The sequence below is a fragment of the Diceros bicornis genome, chromosome 4, assembly GCF_020826845.1.
Source record: "Diceros bicornis minor isolate mBicDic1 chromosome 4, mDicBic1.mat.cur, whole genome shotgun sequence".
Taxonomy (NCBI): Eukaryota; Metazoa; Chordata; class Mammalia; order Perissodactyla; family Rhinocerotidae; genus Diceros; species Diceros bicornis.
In genome coordinates this window covers 1,536,906-1,556,267 of record NC_080743.1, presented here as the reverse complement: position 1 = coordinate 1,556,267, position 19,362 = coordinate 1,536,906, and the positions used below count along the sequence as shown (strand labels likewise).

The following is a 19,362-nucleotide window of genomic DNA, read 5'->3' as shown; positions in this document are numbered from 1 at the left end:
TGTAATGTGGTCTTGGGTCCTAACAGTAATCTGACTCAGTACATGAGATTAAGCAGTAAGACGACTTTAAGATGGCTTGACCAGATAGGAGTCTCGATGCTGGGGTTACAAGGCACCTTGACGGTCAGAAAAGCTTATTAAAATCTCATAGCCATATGGTTAAAATGGTATGGTGAGCTGGATTTCAACTGATCATGCCACCTCGACATCATTCCCAAAAGAAGGTTAAAACGCATAAATAGACATTTTAATTTACGTCATAAGGAATGTGATGAGAACTTAGAAGTCTGTACCAAAAGCATGAAGATAAAATTAGCAGTGTGAGTGGTGGCAGCAGGACTAGGAAGGTTGGCAGCCAGCATTTATGTAATAACGTGTAAGCACCGAATGAACATCAGCTTTACTCCCCAAGGCCCTGTGAGTAGACATTATTTTTTCTGATTCTGTAAGTCAAGGACACTAAGAAACTTGCACAAGGATACATATAGTGAGCAGTGGAACAGGGATACGAGGCCGGGTGTATCTGTCTTCAAAATCCATGATCTTAACTCCTACACTATTGTCACTCTCTACATTAACAAAATTCAACACTTACCACCAAAGGCTTACAGATGCCAAGGCGCACCGTGCCTGGCGGCACAGCTTTCAACACCTCCACAGCTTCAGCAAGGGTGCTGTTGTCCAAACTGTGTTCGTTGACCGAGACCAGGCGGTCTCCAGGCAGTAGTTCCCCACCTCTGTCTGCGACGCCGTCCACCACCAGGGAGCGGATCACAATCACTGATCTCGTGGGATCCAAGGGGTCCTGGGGATCAAGCCAAGAAGAGACGAGTCAGTTCCCTGAAAACAAATACAGCCTTCAGACAGTGTGTGTCTACTCTTGAATCTCATCTGACTATCTACTTTGTGTGTCCAGCATTCTGGTGACAGAGGACAAAACCTATTAAAATATCACTCTACGTATCTACACAAATACCAGCTCGTATCAAGGTGAAGACACAACCCGAACAACTTCAACTGCATGCCTGAGTGCTCGATACACATAAATTTCTATTTTAAACTTTGGCGACTGATATTTTGTTGGACCACAAGAGGTCCAGGGACAGTTAGGAAAGATTCTCTGACATCCTCAAGCACAGTCACACTACGGACCCAAGAGAGGCCCATCTATTACTGCTCGTGGGCCATCAGTGGGCTCCAGGAGAAGGGTACTGTGGGAAATGACACTCCCTCCTGAGGCATCCCACCAGCAGAGCATCCTCCTGCTCAGTCACTTAAGTTCAAAACATGGAATACTCCACTCCACTAAAAAGTATGTTTAAAAATAACCTAACCTAAAACTATGACAACGTATAGGTGCCCCATGATGAGAACCATTCCAATACATAGAAAATGAGTGTCAATTGATGAACAAAACCAACATGCAAATACCTCTCATCTGCTGAGAGGGCCCCACATTTCTTTTCATTAAGCACTGAAGATAACCAAATCTATTTCTTGAACGTCAACATTAACAAAAATCAATTTCCAACCCCACTATTATTATTTATTTTATTCAACAAACACTGATATATAGCACTTACTGCATGTCAGGCTCTGTTCTAAGTGCTTGACAATCATTAATTCATCTAATCCTTACAGCTCCAGTATGTGAGTAGATTTATGGTTTGTATTTTTACAGATGAGGAAACTGAGCCTCAGAAACTTAAGGAAACTTGCCAAGATCACCCACAGAACCAGGATTCAAACCCAACCAGTCTGACTCCTAAGTCCTTACTCCAGACCACCACACTCTGGCACTCGCTCCACCAAAATAACAGTCGGAAGAAACTGGAAACAAAGAGTTGTGACATACTCACTTGGAAATCTTATGTTTGAGTAGAATATCTTAATTGTCCTAATGGCGGAGCTATATGGTACTATTACTAAACCTCAAACTTAGTAGGGGAGAGAAGAAAACAATTCAATCCAAATCATAACATTTCCTTTGGTTTGCCTATTTTGCTCCTGTGGTTTCATGACGCACACACTGTTCCATAAGGGCAAGACGGAGTAACACGAGATCCTACTACCGTTAGTTTCTGTTAAACCCTTCCTGAGAAAGTGCAGACAAACTGCCCCATTTTGTGTTGGAATTCTGTGACTTTGGAATCAGCAAAGTGAGAATTTGCTGAGTTCCAGGCTTTGTTGGTTTGAAGTAGCTGATTGGTCTTTTGAGGTTTTCTGATCTGGTTTCGTACACCTTCGTGTTTCAGACATCAAGGTGCATTTTCAAGTACTGCATGGAATTTTAACCAAATACATCTATTTAAGTCAACAAAGTCTACCCAGCTAATTCCTTAAAAAATGCCTTCAAACATAACTCCTCTTACTTTCCTTAACCATGCCTGCCTTTCCGGCTCGCAGGGCGAGAGATTCTGGTAAATTTCTAACACCCTCTGAGGCATAACACCACATATTCATGAAGAGGACTGAAAGTAAAAGTAGTCATGGGTGTTCATTAATAACGTACACATTGTTAAACTATCATTACACCAATATTTTCAAGTAGAGGGAGCTATTGCACAGGAAGAGAACAGAAAAGAACCAAAACGCGCAGTGGGCCATCAGCAGGCACTCGGAGCAGCAATATAAAGGAGCTGTCTATTTTGTCACCGGCAGCCATGAATCACAACACACTTTCCATTCTGAAATATGAAACCATTACGTTTTAAGTTTGACACACTAATAAATAAGCTGTACAATTACGCCCTTCATTTGGGATGTCAGTTTTTGATGAAAGGCTTTTTTATTGGGGGGGAAGGGAAACTACATAATAGCTTATTCCCCTCATGAAATGCACAGAGAGCAGCTAGCATTACTTCACATTAATAATTACTTGACTTTCTTAGAGAAAACTGTAACAGTAAAATATACCAAAAGCAAATAAATGATTTCACCAGGATGGTGAGAGCAATCTCTGCAGTTTCATATAATGCCGAATCAAAAAGTACTATTTTTAACGTAAATAGGTGAATAGGTTTTCAAAACACAACCAGTTGAAATGACAATTAGAAACATTTCAAAGGAAGAGTCACCAGGAAATAACAGAACCAGAAAGGTGAATAGATTTCCCTCACTCTAGAAGAGTCGTGGGGGCACATTCACACACAGCACAGTCTTCCTTAGACCTGGAACTCGCGCCAGGCGTGCCGGCTCACGAAGGTACTCAGGCTCAGACCCCCAGTTATTCTCCATGCTAAGTCGAATCTCCACCCCTTCTCCTGGAGGAGAGAGCCCCACGGCAGCTTCTTTGTCCCTTAAAAAAAGACGAACAGCTCCCTTCTGAAGATGCCCCATCGGGGATAATCACAGCCCTGTCTTTTAGGATGACTTCTGACTCTGGTTTCCCATGTGCCTGAATGAAGCTGTTCTGATGAGCAACAGTCGTTTCCTGTCATGGCGGCCACACGGAGCAGCCACCCTACGGAAAACAGCAGGTGCCACTGCCCATAGGGGCGGCCACTGTTCTTGAGGTTTTGCTGCATAAAGAATGCTTAAGAACCAGCCTGATTCAGCCTGCTTCTCATCAGGAAAGTCTGTTTTCTGAAAATCCAGTCCACAATATCATACCGATGTTATATCAAACAAAACCTTATAAAGATATTTCTCAAGACCCCACCCAACTCCTAGACCTCATGCCAATTTTTAAAGTTCCTATCAGTTTTTATCATCTTCATCATAATTTTTAAAATCTCTAATTTTTCTTGTTTCGGTAAATAACACTGCAAGGAACATTGTATTCAAGAATCAAGATTTTGTTTTAGACCCAACAGCCAACAGAGGGCACTGAAGACCAACCACAGCACCAGAAACAGCATATTCTCCTGTGTAAGCCCTTCTCCTCTTCTGCAGGACTGTTTTCCTCTCTATTCAGAAGCCTTGTATTACTATATATGTTCTAACAGTATCCCATTCGCTTACTTCAACTCAACCATTTATGAAAGTTGTACCCTATAGTTCTTAAAAATATTATCAAATTCCTACCATCGATTAAAACAGCCAACTTTCCTCAGAATACCAGACGAAGACAGGAGATCTGCCCCCAATCCCCCTCAGTACTCAGCTCTGAAATCCCGAGAGGACCCCCTACCCGCTGTCTCACTGCCCCTGCCTGACGGAAAGTGGTGTTGGGACTTCTGAGGTCTCTGGAAGTGATGCTCATGTTTGATGATTATTATAAACATGGGGTGTCTCCACTTGGGGAAACCCCGGGTGACAGACAGACTCCTCTCCCTCCGTGTCCCCGACGGCACTCCACCCCCGCACTCACTCCTCCTACCCCTCCCTGAGTGCTAGTAGGGAGTCTATCTGATCGTCCCTCTTCTACTCGACCCATCCCTCAATCTCTGCTGCCATTGCCTCGGTTCAGCTTCTCATTATTTCTCGTACCCCCAATAGGTCTACCTGTCGCGAATCTTTGCCTTTTTTTTCTACAGAGACAAAATAATGATCTTCAAAAATAAAACTGTGATCACAATTCCTTCAGGATGAAGTCCTGACTGCTTGTGGAGAAATTCCTTCAGATCTGCACTGTCTCAGCTCCTCTCGCCCTCCCCATTTGCCCCACAGCACCCCAAGTACAGAACTGCTGAGATTCAGGGACCGTGAACCACTCTGGCATGCTTCGCAACGCCCTACAAACATCCCATCTGCCAGGAGTGCCTGCCCTGCCCCTACCCCTTATCGACATCTTTGCCGCCAGGGTCAGCTCACGTGTCTCCTCCGAGCAGCTGTCCCCGACTCCCCGAAGACAACTCAGGCACCTCCTGCTCTGTGACATCCCTAAACCTAAAAAGACCTTCATTACAACTTTGTAATAACATATTGTCCTCGCTGTTTTGAACTCCTAGGATAAGCCAGGTCCCCCTATAGATGTGCCCACAGCACCTGGGCTGTGTTTACATACTTGCTGCTTTATTTCCAGGGCCTACTATCATGCCTGCCACACAGAAGGGACTAAAGAGCAGCTTATACAGCAAATGCCTGAATCTACTGAATCTCTCTCCTCACTGGACCCTCAGAACACCAAAGGAGAAGGCCGTATCCCATCATCTGAGAACAACTGCTAACACCACCAAGCTGTTCCACACACACACTGAGAATCTCACTCACGCGAACCTATTTAATCCTCACACCAACATGAGGTAGGTGCCACTATTATCCCCACTTTCCAGATGAGAAAACCAAGGCAGAGGAAAATTAAACAACTAAACCAAAATACACAGCTGATACATGGTGGAACGAGAATTTAAACCAGCCATCAAGTCCCAGAGCTTATGCTCCTGGCCACCAAGTGATGCAGTTTCTCTCTCTCAAGGTGAGTATGAAAGAAGGCAAATAGGCCGGCCCCGTGGCTTAGCGGTTAAGTGCGCGCGCTCCGCTGCTGGTGGCCCGGGTTCGGATCCCGGGCGCGCACAGACGCACCGCTTCTCTGGCCATGCTGAGGCCGCGTCCCACATACAGCAACTAGAAGGATGTGCAGCTATGACATACAACTATCTACTGGGGCTTTGGGGAAAAAAAAAAAAGAGGAGGATTGGCAATAGATGTTAGCTCAGAGCCGGTCTTCCTCAGCAAAAAGAGGAGGATTAGCATGGATGTTAGCTCAGGGCTGATCTTCCTCACAAAAAAAGAAAGAAGAAAGAAGGCAAATTGTTGGAAGATATATTCTTACCTTGCCAGAGGGCATAAAACTGAGCCCCTTAAATATCACATTTGGCCACTGGGGGTTTATATTTCAGTACCCAGCTGATGGAAAGGCGGAAAGGCAGAGAGCACAGAACGCACAGCGTGCCTGCCTGTACAGGGAAGATATGCACTTGTTTGCCAAACTTTAATTTCCATTTACCTTCTCAGAAATTCATTCATTTGGTGAGCTAGGAACACCTTTACATGAACAGATGCAAACGCGTGACAATCACTAGGCCCAAACGGAAGGGATTTGAAGTTTCTTAAGTGTCTGTAAAATGTATTAAATGCATATTTGTGTATGTTCCCCCAGATCGAAGAGACCAGAGTTCACACAAACTACGGCACAGAGCAGGCCGCCAGCTGGCGGGAGGTGGTCCACTGCGATGTGGGCTCCATTAGACATAGACTCAGCTGGAAGACACGGCGAGCTCCAGGGACGACGCTGCCCAGAACTGGAACCACAGAGCAGGTGGGTGGGCTCAGCGGGAAGGCACGGAGCAGGGAACGTTACGCACAGAGGAGACAGAGAAATGAAAAGAAGAAAAGTGGTCACATTTAATGAAATGGCCAATGCATCGGTGAGGCATTTCTGAAAATAAGAGGGACGTGAGACACACGCCAAGGACTCCGCCGGCCTTTGTCATGTGTGTGCTCCTCGGTGTTACTCCAACGAAGGAGACAAAGCCAAAGTATGACAGTGACTCACCCACATGGATTCAAAATAAAGAATAACTTTTGGGTTCTCCTTTTTTTTTAAAAAAAAATCTATTCTGTATCCAAAACAAATTTTAAAAACATTAAGTAACACAACACGAATTTAGAGGCCACAGTGGGATGGCAAAGAGACAGACCACAGTTTATTTCAGATAAAAATTTGTGTATAAATTATTTTGCCATTCGATAATTTGACACTTATTGTCAACTGAGTATATTAATATATAAAACTGGTCTTGAATAACTCATGAGAGGAAATAGTGTTGATTCATATAGTCTCAATTCTATGTCACTAAAATTCTGCACTGCTGCATAGTCACCACACCAAAACACCTGCTCTCCTGCATCACAGGAGTCTCACCAGAAGGAAACAGTTCCAGGGAATGACTAGAAAAACACCTTCAAACAACCATGCAACAGAAAATGCTCTGCAAATGAACAGCTCTCCTAACCCATGACCTCAGTGTGGCGGTGGACGTTATTACAGCATCAGGGTCCTGAGCTTCATTCCACAAATGTTTATTCATGGAAGTGTGAGGAAGTGCGTTCCAAAGATAACTGCAAAGGATCTACGTACATTAATGTCTGGACAACATGAGGTGGCTGGCTACTTAATATTTAATGAGAGAAATGACCACTCAATATAGGTCAACTGCAAGAAAACTAAGACAGCAGCAAGTAGTCAAATTTTCAGTCCTTGAAACGCACATCCTTAAATGTGGCCATTATTATTTGAACTAAAGAGCAATGAGTTAAAATCTAAATAAATTAATAGTTAAGTAAATTTTCAAAATAAGATCTCAAGGAAGTTACAAAAATGAAGGTTACAGAAAGAAACCATTAAATTTAAAAGAGAGACAGCTAGGCAGAAGAAAGAATTGGGTACAAAGAAAGGCAAAGGAAAGATTCTTTTGCGCACACACGCACGCGCGCGTGCACACACACACGCGCGCGTGCACACACACACACATGGATCTACATCCTAAGGAAGAAACAGTGATCTGCAGACGCGCTGGTGTACAGCTGCACTGAATTAAAATTTCCATTGTGAGCAACGTCAGTCAGGAAATAGGAATCCAAAGATTTTTTTTTTAAAGGAGAAAATACACATAGGAGAGAGACAGGAAGGACAGCTATTCAACTCTCTCATGCTGGGATGGGTGTAGCCTGGAAGCCAAAACTTACGCTGTGAGCCCAGCCCGGCCAGCCTGGCTGTGTCGAGTTTCACAAGTCCTTCACTTCTCCTAGTCGGTTTCCCCAGTTGTAAGATGAGAAACTCGGATATATGACAGTTACGATCTGTTCCCCCAACTCCACCATCCCATAACTAGATTTGACAGAGTATCCTGAGTCAAATTTGTCATTAATTTCCACTAAAACATCCACAAAACCACTATAAAAAGAAGGGCATGATGGAAGTTAATTCAAAACACAGCATCCGTAAGGAAAAAGATGTACTCTATGGCTACAAATATGGTATAATTTTAGTTAGTGCCGTCTTTTAAGAACTCATAAAAAGGCCGCTGACTACACAAGATCTACCTTCCGGGTGACTCTACCATCAAAACAAAAGATATGACAAAATATACACTACACGTGCCCTTTTTCTATAAGCTGAATCTTAAAACAACTCTTTTTTCCTTTGCCATTTTTAGATAGCAACAAAAGACAAGTCAGCGACTATCAGTTGAATTAGAATCACTAGGACAGCTCTGGTTTAAGACAGTGGGACGTAATTAATTACATACAAGAGCTTCTTCTCATCTGACCAACATGCTGAGCATCTACTTGTAGGAAAGAGAAATAAATGTATTTTTAGTGAATGCAAGGCAATAACTAAATGATCCTAATGAGTAATGAGCAAGCTATCTTATCAGAATCTAACCCTATTTTTAACTACTTTATAAAACAGCCAAGTATTACACTAACCATACCAATTACCACAACACCTCATGTTCAAAGTAAGTTCCCACAAAATACATTCAGTGCACTCAAGATAGATTAACCTGATATGGCTCCTGGCTCCTTGTGCCTTATTACTTCCTCAATACTATGAAGCATTAAGAATAGATTTTTCCACTCATCACAGGTGGAAGTATGCAGTCCCTGAGCAGCACGGCAGGCACAGACGGTAACGCAGTTAGAAGTAGCAGAAGAGAAGTGGACAGAGAAACTTGCTAGAAGTCCACAACATATTCTAAAGAGGAAAAAAATACACAAGCTTGCACATAATCTTATTCTGTATAGCTTAGTACTTTAAAAGTCTATTTTAAGCACCCGAATTAAAATGGTTCAAGCAGGAGCCCCATGGAAATCACTTCCTGAAGATGACTGCTTCCTTTTATCCCCCCTGGTCTCCTACTAGGTATCTTCCTTGGATATTAAATATGTTCCTTGGATGTTTCATCTCTTGAAAAATTTATGTCGTGCCGTAACTGTTTACACGTTTACCATTCATTCCTGGCCCGGGACTTTTGCTAGTTGTTAAGGAAAACGAAACAAAACCAACCACACAACTGTCTCTTATCTATAAGTCCCACCATCTGGTTGCAGTGGCTGGGGTTCCACCAGGCAGAGAGCACCACCCAAGTACTAAGTCACACCCTCTGTTAAAATTACATTAGTTAAAATGTGAATATGCTTAACACTACTGAACCATACACTTAAAAATGGTTAAGATGGTAAATCTTATGTTATGTGTATTTCACCCAAAAGTTTTTTAAGTAGAAAATGAATTTATAAATAAGAAATACCCCAATATTTTCCAGAAAAAAAAAAAAACTACATTAGTTAAAACTTGCTATGATGCAGGGAAAGTATAGATAAAACTTTTAAAAGCCTTTTTAATATTAGTTTTGGAATTTATTTTAAGTTTCCAACTCTCAATCTAAACACTTAGAAATACCAGCTGAGTGATACTGTTCAAGTTGTTTGATCTCTGAAACCCGGGTTTCTCATTTGTAAGTGGAAATAAGAACCGTACAGATTTCACAGAGTCGTTAGAAGCTTTAAATAAGGCTTGCGAAGTGCTCATCAGCCGGCAGTAACCACTTCCTAAGTGCCATTACTACTACTACCATCATGAAGATGTTGATGGAGAGGAAGTCTAGGATAAATGGGTCTGTGGAGTCAACAACTACCATCTCACCTACTGCCTTCTAAATTCAACCAAGCACGTGTGACTTGGACCAACAGTGCTATGAACTGCTAAACCATTCACAATATCACACTTCCATGTTAACACATGAAAATAAAGGGTTGACCCTATACTCCAGACCTGTAGACCTCTGCACTGGAACAGAGGCTCAGAACAGCATGGCGTCCTCAGTCCCCATTCTCCCGTACAGCAGACACTGCAAGACGGGTGCCATCTCCAGGCTGGGATGTTCTGTGACAACCACTGCCACATCAAGGACACATTCTTTAGAAAAGATTCTGCAGTTTTTTTTTTTAATCCTTGAAAGCGCAACCGATTCTCTGTGCTATGTAGCACACAACGTGCAGAATACAACTTTGCCAACCTGGAAACTGCACAGGAAAAGGGCCAAGGAGTCCTGCTGGGAAATCTAAGATCAGACACACACAGTTTCTCTCTGCAGTGGAAAAACCATTAGGTCTCGAAAGAGCTTTGTCCAGGTGGAGGAGGAAAGGCAAGGGGCCATCAGGATTCAGGAATAATCTGAGGTAAATCTTCTGGAACCGCAATAAGTATGTCTCTCTGGAAAGACAATTGGAAAATTTTTATCATCTTTCATTTGAGCCACAATTATGAAGAATCAGTGTTGCTTCTGGTCCAAAGACTGCACTTTCACTGCTAGACCACAGACGGGGGGGCCCAGCTCCACCGCTTCCTAACTGGGAGATCTCGAGCAGATTCCTTAACCTCTGTCATCAGTTTCCTCACTCAGAAGATGAGGATGATTACAGGACCCACCTCATGGGGTTGTGGAGACGATTAATCAGTTTATGAATATATATAAAGGCTTTAATGGCGCCTGACACAGAGTAAGCAGTACATATTACTGGCTCTTATTACCACATGAAATGGCGGTCATGTTTTCCTAATAAAAAACTAGAATACAAAGTTTCTCAAAGGATTTTTCATTAAAAGGAATAAAATTTGAAAGTTTAGCTAGAAATTAAACAGCCCACAGTTACTAAAGAAAACAAAGGCATGAAATCAGGACCAATGTATCAATTCCAGGCCATTGCTGTCTGTCTCCAAGGCCTGCCTTGGGTCCCTGGGAGGCCTCTCTGGATCCTAAGAAACAATCATGTCTCTTCTCTTACTTCCACCATTGCTAAAATCATAACATGTTGTAGTGAGTTGCTCCCAGTCTGTCTCCTTTATTATATTTTCACATATGTTTATTCATCAACTCTCTCCACTCGCAATTGAATTTAACCTCCACGAGGACATGAAGTCTGTCCCCGACTGGGTTCCTTGCTGTATTCCCAGCGTCCTGAACAGTGCCTGGCACAGGAGATGCTCAATACGCATTTGTTAAATATAAGGTCTTTAAAGGGAGCATAACTTCTCATCTTTACATCCCCCATACTAGCGCATATTAAGTGAACAATAACTTTTTTGGAAGGAGAGAATGAATAACAGGTGTGGCAAATCTGTGCTCAGATTCTATTTTTAAAAATCTTCATTACATCATCATCATCATTTTTCAGTAACTAGTAACACATTATTTTATGCCTAGAAAAGTGTGGGCATTTACATACATCTTTTATGTAGTCTTCCCAACTGTGTAAGGCAAACATTATTTCTATTTTAGGGATTACTGTTTTAGTAAACAGAGAATAGGAAAGACTAACAAGCTTGTCCAAAGTCCCAGCAGGGTGTCATAGGCCAGAATGCAAATCCTAGTCCTTTCTGACATGTCAGCCAGTGCTCTCAACCATCCCCTGTGTTCACAGTGGCGTACCGGTGGATGTAACATCTGATTAAAGTAAGGGGAGGATCAGGCAGCCAAGCCCCCTTCATGCATCATTAACCAATTAGGCCATTGGGCCCAGAAGGAGGCAGCACCGCTCCCTGGCCCTTGCTGGGAAGAGCATGACTGCTCATATGCACATGAACATGCTATGTTCCCAGTGTTTGGGTCACTGCCTGGCTCCAAATGACAATGGCAAACAGGGCAGGGCAGCCACACCACCACGCCTGTTAGCAGATTTGAATCAGACTTTCTGCTACACCCCAGGAAGCACTATGACTGTTGTCTCCTAGCACAGTTCTCAATGCTGACATCAGAATCAAGTGGGAACTTCCAGAACACACCCACACTTAGAGCTGGTGATGAAACACCTTTGGAGATCAAGATTCTTCTTTAGACCAACTTTTTTTTTTTTTGTAGTTATTGTTCTGTTTTTAATTACATGGGAGACACAGAGGCACAGCCAGACTGATATCCACCAACTTCCTGGAAAATTCCGAGCATTTCAGAGGAGAGATGTAATTACCAGGTACTGCAGTAAATCTGAGAATTTTTAAGCCTATATTTTAGCTCTCCATGGTCTTTTCATAACACTAATATTTACAGCTTGGCCACTTCTGAAATACTCACTAAAGGTAATACAACAGATCTATCATTTCAGGACCTCCTACTCCTCAGCAATGCCTCCTGGTGTGATTCAGAAACATCTGTTGAAAGGAGACTGCCCTACGAGAGAGCACCATCCCGCTGACTGCATTTGTTGCCTGCCCTCTATTCTCTCCCCCGTTAGACACAAAGGGATTTTTTTACCAAATTCTTATTCCAGAGGAGCCATGAAATTCCCGCAAAGTTCAACATCGGGCCTGACTTGAGATCTCCGAGGCCTCCTGCTAACTCCATCCCCCGCAGCTGCCCAGCGAAGGCGAGCTTTTGATCTCACTATCTGGATTCCAGGCTGACGTACACACAGCCTCTCTGATCTCTGATTAAGTGGCTTCTGGTTTCCTGATGCCTTTGGTCCTGCTGCAGGGAGGTTTTGGAAGTCAGTCACCACCCCGAGCACACTGCAACCTCCACACAACAGGAGCAGGCTCCCTTCATTCAGCCACTTCCTACGCTTGAAAAGCAACCTTCAAGCCACGAGAGAATTGCCCCAGTAGCCACAATCAAACCGCTCCATGAACACACTACTAAGAATTATTTTTCAAATGAAGCAGCTTAAAATGATTTAAAGGATACAGAACTTTCCCATGGAGGGAAAGGAAGCAAATCCTCTGTGAAAAGAAATCTCCAGCCCAGTTGGCACTGCAGCTTACAGCACTTTGATGCTAATAAAAATAAATGTGGATAGAAATCAGGATGGACAAGAGTAGCCTTTATCAGCTCCCCGAGTTCCATTAAGCAAAAGCAACCTTCCATGCAGCTGTGTGACCTGGTCAACAGTGAGCTATGCGATGGATTTGCAAGAACACGGAGACTGCCGTTAGCAGCACACTGACTGCAAGTTGCTTAGCACCAATATCTTAATCCTACATGGGCGAACTGGACCCAAAGGCTCCTAAAACAACAACAACAACAACAAAAGTGGAAAAAAAACAACAGATACTGGTGGCCATGTTATGAGATCCCTTGAGCATTGAAGAGCAACTACATAATAACTTACAATACGTTACTGACCTCTGCATCTTAGATTCTGGAAACAGTAAAGGTTTGTATCAGACTCTTGAATGTTACTAATATACGTAGTATCGCATGTTAAAATTATGTCAATACTTATAAAATTTTGTATCTCAGATTCCATAAACTAATCATCTGATATGAATGTACAATACTGGGCTTCCACGTGCTACTGAATACTATGTACTGAGAGTAACATTCACCCAAAACCTCAAATCTTGCAGCAAAAATTAAAGTCCTTAATTTCTTCCCTTTTTAAACTCAATTTTCTGATAAACAAGATTAAAACTGGTAGAAGATATAGGAAAAGATTTGGGGGCACTAATATCATAGTCTGAATATAAATAGTTTACGCCCTCTTAGCTACAAAAGTCAATAAATTAATTACCACCAATATAAAGTGGAAACAAAATTGATGGTTATCTACTGAAATCACTTAATCTGTCCATATCATGGAAAACCATTAGCAAATTCATGAATTACACACCCACTTACACTTTACTTTCCAGGAGAATAAAGAAATGACTCTACTTGAGAAAGCATCAATTTCAAGATGCCTAAACACATGCAAGTCTCACAAACAGTTATGTTCAAGCAATTTGGTAAAAATGTACCAAACTTTAAAAGATATATGCTCTTTTGATGAGGAATACCACTTCTATGAATTTATCACAAGATTTATTCTCATCTTTTTACAAGAGTATGACAAGGATATCCATTACAGCCTCATTTGAAGTACGCACCAACTGAGAGCAGGAGATTGGTTAAATAAGTTATTGTACGTCGACAATAACACACCATGCAGTCATTACAAAGAATCAGGTTGGTCTATAAGCACCAAAATGAAAGAACATATAATTGAGAAAAAAAGCAATGTGCTTCAAGTGTGTATGACATATTCCATTTATGTGTAAAAAAACAAAAAACATTAAGCAACAAAAAAACACTGTGATATAACCACAGTTTACAGTATGTATAAACTATCTCTAGGAGGGAGGACAAGAAAAACAGGAGTTTTTACGGGAGCAGAAGTGAGGGATTACAGTCAGAGGTAGATTTACCTGTCATGGGATACCTTTACGTACCTCTGAATTTTTATGCCATGAGTATGTATTACCTATTTTTAAAGCATTTCTAATGTGCTCAGAAAGTCTGTCTGTTGCACATATAAGAAAAAAGCCAAGCTAAAGGCACACACATGACATTTATACAATCCCTTCCTACAACTTTCAAAAATCTTTTTTAGAGAGTATTCCACCTAATAGAGCTGGTAGTCAGCACAAAACTGCACACTAAGTTTTTCTCATAAATACTAGAGCACACCATATCCAAGACTCAGCAACACTGCCGTATTTATATCCATACTGTTTGGGTTTTACCTTCTCCTTCTTCCATTAAGGAAAATGAATCACTGTTAATTTTTATAGGGAGGAATATTTTCACTACTCTTGTTAAAGAGCCATCATTTGCCTTTGGTCTTCCAAACAAATTTCAGGTGTTACCGGCAGTACTTACGTACCCACCACCTCTAGGTGGCTGTGCTACTGCACTTTCTGTTTTTATCTCTCTCAGGGTCCAAGATAAACCCAAAGTCTTTCAAAAATACCTGCTTTGGCAAAAATTGATTCCGTCTATACCAGGAGGGGAGAGAATAAGGAATGGGATGTGGGAGGGAGGCGAATTACTGGTTAATAAATTTTACCTTCTAGATCACTGAAATCCAAAAGTACCAAGAATGGCAATATCATGGCTAATGTTCAAAAAGTGGCTAATGTCAAACATTTTCAGTGAATTATAATCATGAGGGGTTATTCAAAGTTCAACATAAATCAAAACACCAGAAAATATCCACTTGCCATGTTTAATTTATAAGGTCAACTGAAGGTAAAATCTACATGGTTCTAAATTTATTTCAAGCTTTTTGGTAGGAAATACAAATTACAGACTCGCAGACTACCTAGTAACTGCTTCATTACTGAACATTAACCCACAACAAATTACTTGCACTAATTTAGGATTCTTAAATTTGTAATTATTTTCTTTTAAAGCAATAAACACTAGCTCTTACACAATGCATATGAGCACACACATAGTGTTAATTTTTAATACTTACTAAACTTTCATATAAGCATTAAAAATGAGAATACTATATAGCAGTTTGTCTTTAAGAAATGAAATTTTTTTGCAAGCTGGAAAAACAGGAAGATCTGCTGTAATAAATTTCTTACAGGGATCCCCTATAATAAAACACACATGGAAACACCACTCACAAGGAAAGGGGCAGTACAGTGTGGTGGGTAAAAGCATAGGCGCTGGGAGCCAACTGCTTGAGTTCCAATTCCAGTGCTGCCTCATAGGAGCTGTGTGAGCTTGGACTAGTTACTTAACCTCTCTGCGCCTCAGGCTCCTCACTTCTAAAATGAGGATAATAATAGTGCCTACTTCACACGGTTCTTGTGAGGAATACATAAAGCAATTAGAACAGTGCCTAGCAAATAGTAAACACTCAATAAAGGTTAGCTATTATTGTTGGATTTGTATTAATTTTATTGTACTAGTATTAGGATTAATATTAGTAGGAGTGTTAGTATTATCCTGAGGAATAAAGATGTTACACATAGGGGGCCAGCCCCGCGGCTTAGCGGTTAAGTGTGCGCACTCCGCTACTGGTGGCTCGGGTTCGGATCCCGGGCGCGCACTGACGCACTGCTTGTCCGGCCATGCTTAGGTGGCGTCCCACATACAGCAACTAGAGGGATGTGTAACTATGACATACAACTATCTACTGGGGCTTTGGGGAGAAAAGGGGAAAAAAAAAAGAGAGGAGGATTGGCAATAGAGGTTAGCTCAGGGCCGGTCTTCCTCAGCAAAAAGAGGTGGATTGGCATGGATGTTAGCTCAGGGCTGATCTTCCTCACACACACACACAAAAAAGATGTTACACATAAATACTGTGGAATTGAGACACAGGTACCTAAAGCATAGTATGTAAACCACACCCGGAAACCGGTACCTATAAAAGCTAAAACCAAATTTCTGAAGATTTATGTTGCTTAGAAACAGAGTGCATAGTTAAGCCATAATAGTCATGCTCTTGACAAATTATGCACTTTGCTGTTTTCCACGACACAGTCCCAAGACGCATGACGTTACAGTAACCGCTGACCCTTCTAACATGGTTCGCACACAAGCTGGGACCTGAACTAGCCAACACCTGGAGTAGTGCCTAGGCATATTAGGGAGTAACAAATACTCTACCTCCATTCAAATCACAGCCAACAAGGCTAATATCACTTTACCCTAATGTCTAATGAGGAGACTCACAACCTGAATCATATTTACTGTCTTCCCTGTTGCTTTCTCCTTTTCCTTTGCCCCGATCTATTTAAGATGGCTTTCATGAAAGTGAATTTCCACACTTTGCTCTTCGGCCATATGACTGAGCTGTAGAACTGTGCATCAGTTTCAGCTCCTTCCATTCAGCTATAAAGGCAGGCTTCTTTCCTCTCTCAGATACACAACTTCCATCAATGATGAGTCACTGAATCACCTGTCCAGACAGCCAGCCCAGGGTTCCATGGCCAATTCAAGATGCTTTATCTGCTCACTCTTCTCCTAAGGTTCAGCTCAATTTATGTAAAAAGCAAATTTCTGGCCAATAATCCACAATTGGGTAATTCACACATGGCTCATCAAGAGTTGGCTGCATTGTAGAATGTAATTTTATAATAAATTTCGACTTCACTAAACACAGGCATCTACTTATTAATTTTCCTAATCTAACTAGATAGTTAAAAATTGATAGAGTACAAACATATTGTAGAATGGCTCCATCTTTGAGGATAATATCAAAATTTTTGTGCTTATTTTCTAAATTGGATGATTATTAATAATACTCACATTTCCATAATAAGGTAACATTTCCCACATCTTTATACATTAATTTACTTAATACACAACAATCCTTTGAGCTAGACATTATTATCCCCATTTTACAGATGAAGAAATTGCATAAGCACCAATGAAATAGATGTTGTATATAATTTTGTCAGGCTCTTGAGGAAGTTCTTATTATTCTAGAGAAAAACCCATTAGCAATAAAAGTGGTTAACTGAAACTGATATTCCAAAGGAAATTTTCAATCTCTTCAATACTGCTAATGCTGGTCCTTTACAACCTGGAAGCTCTCCCACTCCACTAAAACTTTCTCCCTGTGGCTAAGACGTTTCTATAGTTCTTCTCTTATTCAAAATATGCTAAGCCTGGGGGTGGTGATTTGGCCCTATGCAGCCACCCAATAAATTCATACAGGACGCATCAAACACAATAATAACCAGGAACATGGCCTTCCACGGCTTTTGCTAAACCTTCACCTGGCCTTGCAAAAAATATTTTTGAACTTTAGAATTTATTGCCTAATTAGAAGAGGGGATGGTATAGACAATTAATTAACTTGCCCAAAACCAAATTTTAAATTGTGTTAACGTGTCATCTAAATGTCACAGAGAATAACAGTTCTACACACCACTCACGAACAGTGAAATGCGCTGCACACAAGCGTACTTAAGATTGACTACAGAACAACATTCAGTTGAAGATTGTGTTTTTTCTTCCAAGGTTTAGCTACAGAAGTAAAAGAGCTGAGCCCTTTAACGTGAATCACAGCAGCATTTAGAAAATGAAGTCTTTTTCTATCAGGTCTCTGAGAAGCACAAAAAGAATATCTAACACTTCCTTTGCAGCAAAATTACTTTATATAATTTGTGCAGAAATAAACATCAGTATGTATAATGATTTTGAGGAAGATGAGAGGGGGGAAAAACCCTAGAATTTTCTAAATAAAAATAAAATTCCGAAAAACCAAAGGTACATTATAATGCACACCTATAGCAATGGAGTGAAGAAAAAGCCATTCAATATTTAGAACTGACTATATATTTTCTTAAACAGTGTAGAGCTCAGCACTGATAGAGGAATGTTTCTAACTAAGGATTCAACTGTTAAGGATGACCAACTTTTTCTTTCCTTCTTTTACTGAAGTTGGTTGTGTTTTTGTTTTTTAATTTCTGAAGCACGTCTCTGCTTTGACATGTGCATCAGTCAAAATATAACACTTGCAGACGATGACATTCAAGAGGGCAGGAGCGACCATTATGACGTCTTCATCACAGAAGATTGCAAATTTCCAAGGATTCCACGATAATGGAAATGGAACTGAGTATCTAAGTCCACAACCAAAAGATGTTTTCCAAACTAAATCCTAGTTATCAAAATGGTTAACAAAAAAATCCCAGTGTTCATTTAGTCCCAGTTAATTTTGGCTAACCTAACTTTATTCAATCATTCTACAAACGTTTATTAGTCCCCTGCCCCATGCGAGGTAACAGGGCTACACTGGGGAGGAGAAAATGAGATTGTACCTGCCATTTGTTTCATATGCCCTAATATTAACCAATATATAAACTTCCAGAATCTTACAGTATTGATATTTCTTGATAAAAACATTTCCCAAAATATGCATTATTTGGAATCAACAACTCATAATTCAATAATATTCCAAAGAGAAGTTCTAATAATAGAAAGGGTGTCTGGCACAGAAATAACGCCAGCAAAAACAAAATAGGTATAATCTATTTCCATAATCTTAAATCACACTGCCAAAACATGGAATTGAATGTTCTTACATAATACTCAAAGTACTTTTCTTTTAATCTGTTTCCTATTGCTTTACTATATTAAAAAAAAAGAACTGATTTTCATATCACTTGGCATTTTATGTGTTTTGATAGAGTACGTTTCGCTTTATTAAACCACAATGTGTTTAGGCAGCACTAATGTATTAAAACATGCATCTTAAAAGTGAAGAGAGTTTTTGCTAACCGTTTTAATTCCCTATGATAATCAGAAGATCTAGAACTATAAACCGGTAAACTGGTATAAACATAGATGTCGTATTGTGACCTTTCACATCCCCCCCGCCCCCCCCCCCCCCCCCCCCCCGCCAAATGCATCAGTAACTTTACCCTAGTTACAACTAGGTTACATATAAATACATAAACATTCTGTGTTCTATATTAAATATAATATACAACTTCGCCAAGAACATTTCTACTTAATTAAACTCATCAAGATTACTAGGTAAGCAAAACTAAAAACATTCACGTGAAGGCGAAGGAGAGCAGTGAGAATTGAGAAGGACAGTTAATACGTACAGGGTTTCTTTTTCGGGTGATGAAAATATTCTAAAATTAGACTGTGGTGATGGTTGCAGAACTCTGAATATATGAAAAACAAC

General features: G+C 40.9%; 1 protein-coding gene across 8 annotated transcripts in view; it reads right to left on the bottom strand.

Annotated features, from left to right (window-relative positions):
* Positions 1–19,362, bottom strand: part of PATJ (PATJ crumbs cell polarity complex component) — a 307,655-nt gene that overhangs the window by 219,685 nt on the left and 68,608 nt on the right. For all 8 annotated transcript variants that reach the window (XM_058538171.1, XM_058538173.1, XM_058538175.1 and 5 more), the window contains one exon: positions 596–805. In XM_058538171.1, the coding sequence (XP_058394154.1) occupies positions 596–805 (210 nt within the window). The remainder of the gene's footprint in view (positions 1–595; positions 806–19,362) is intronic.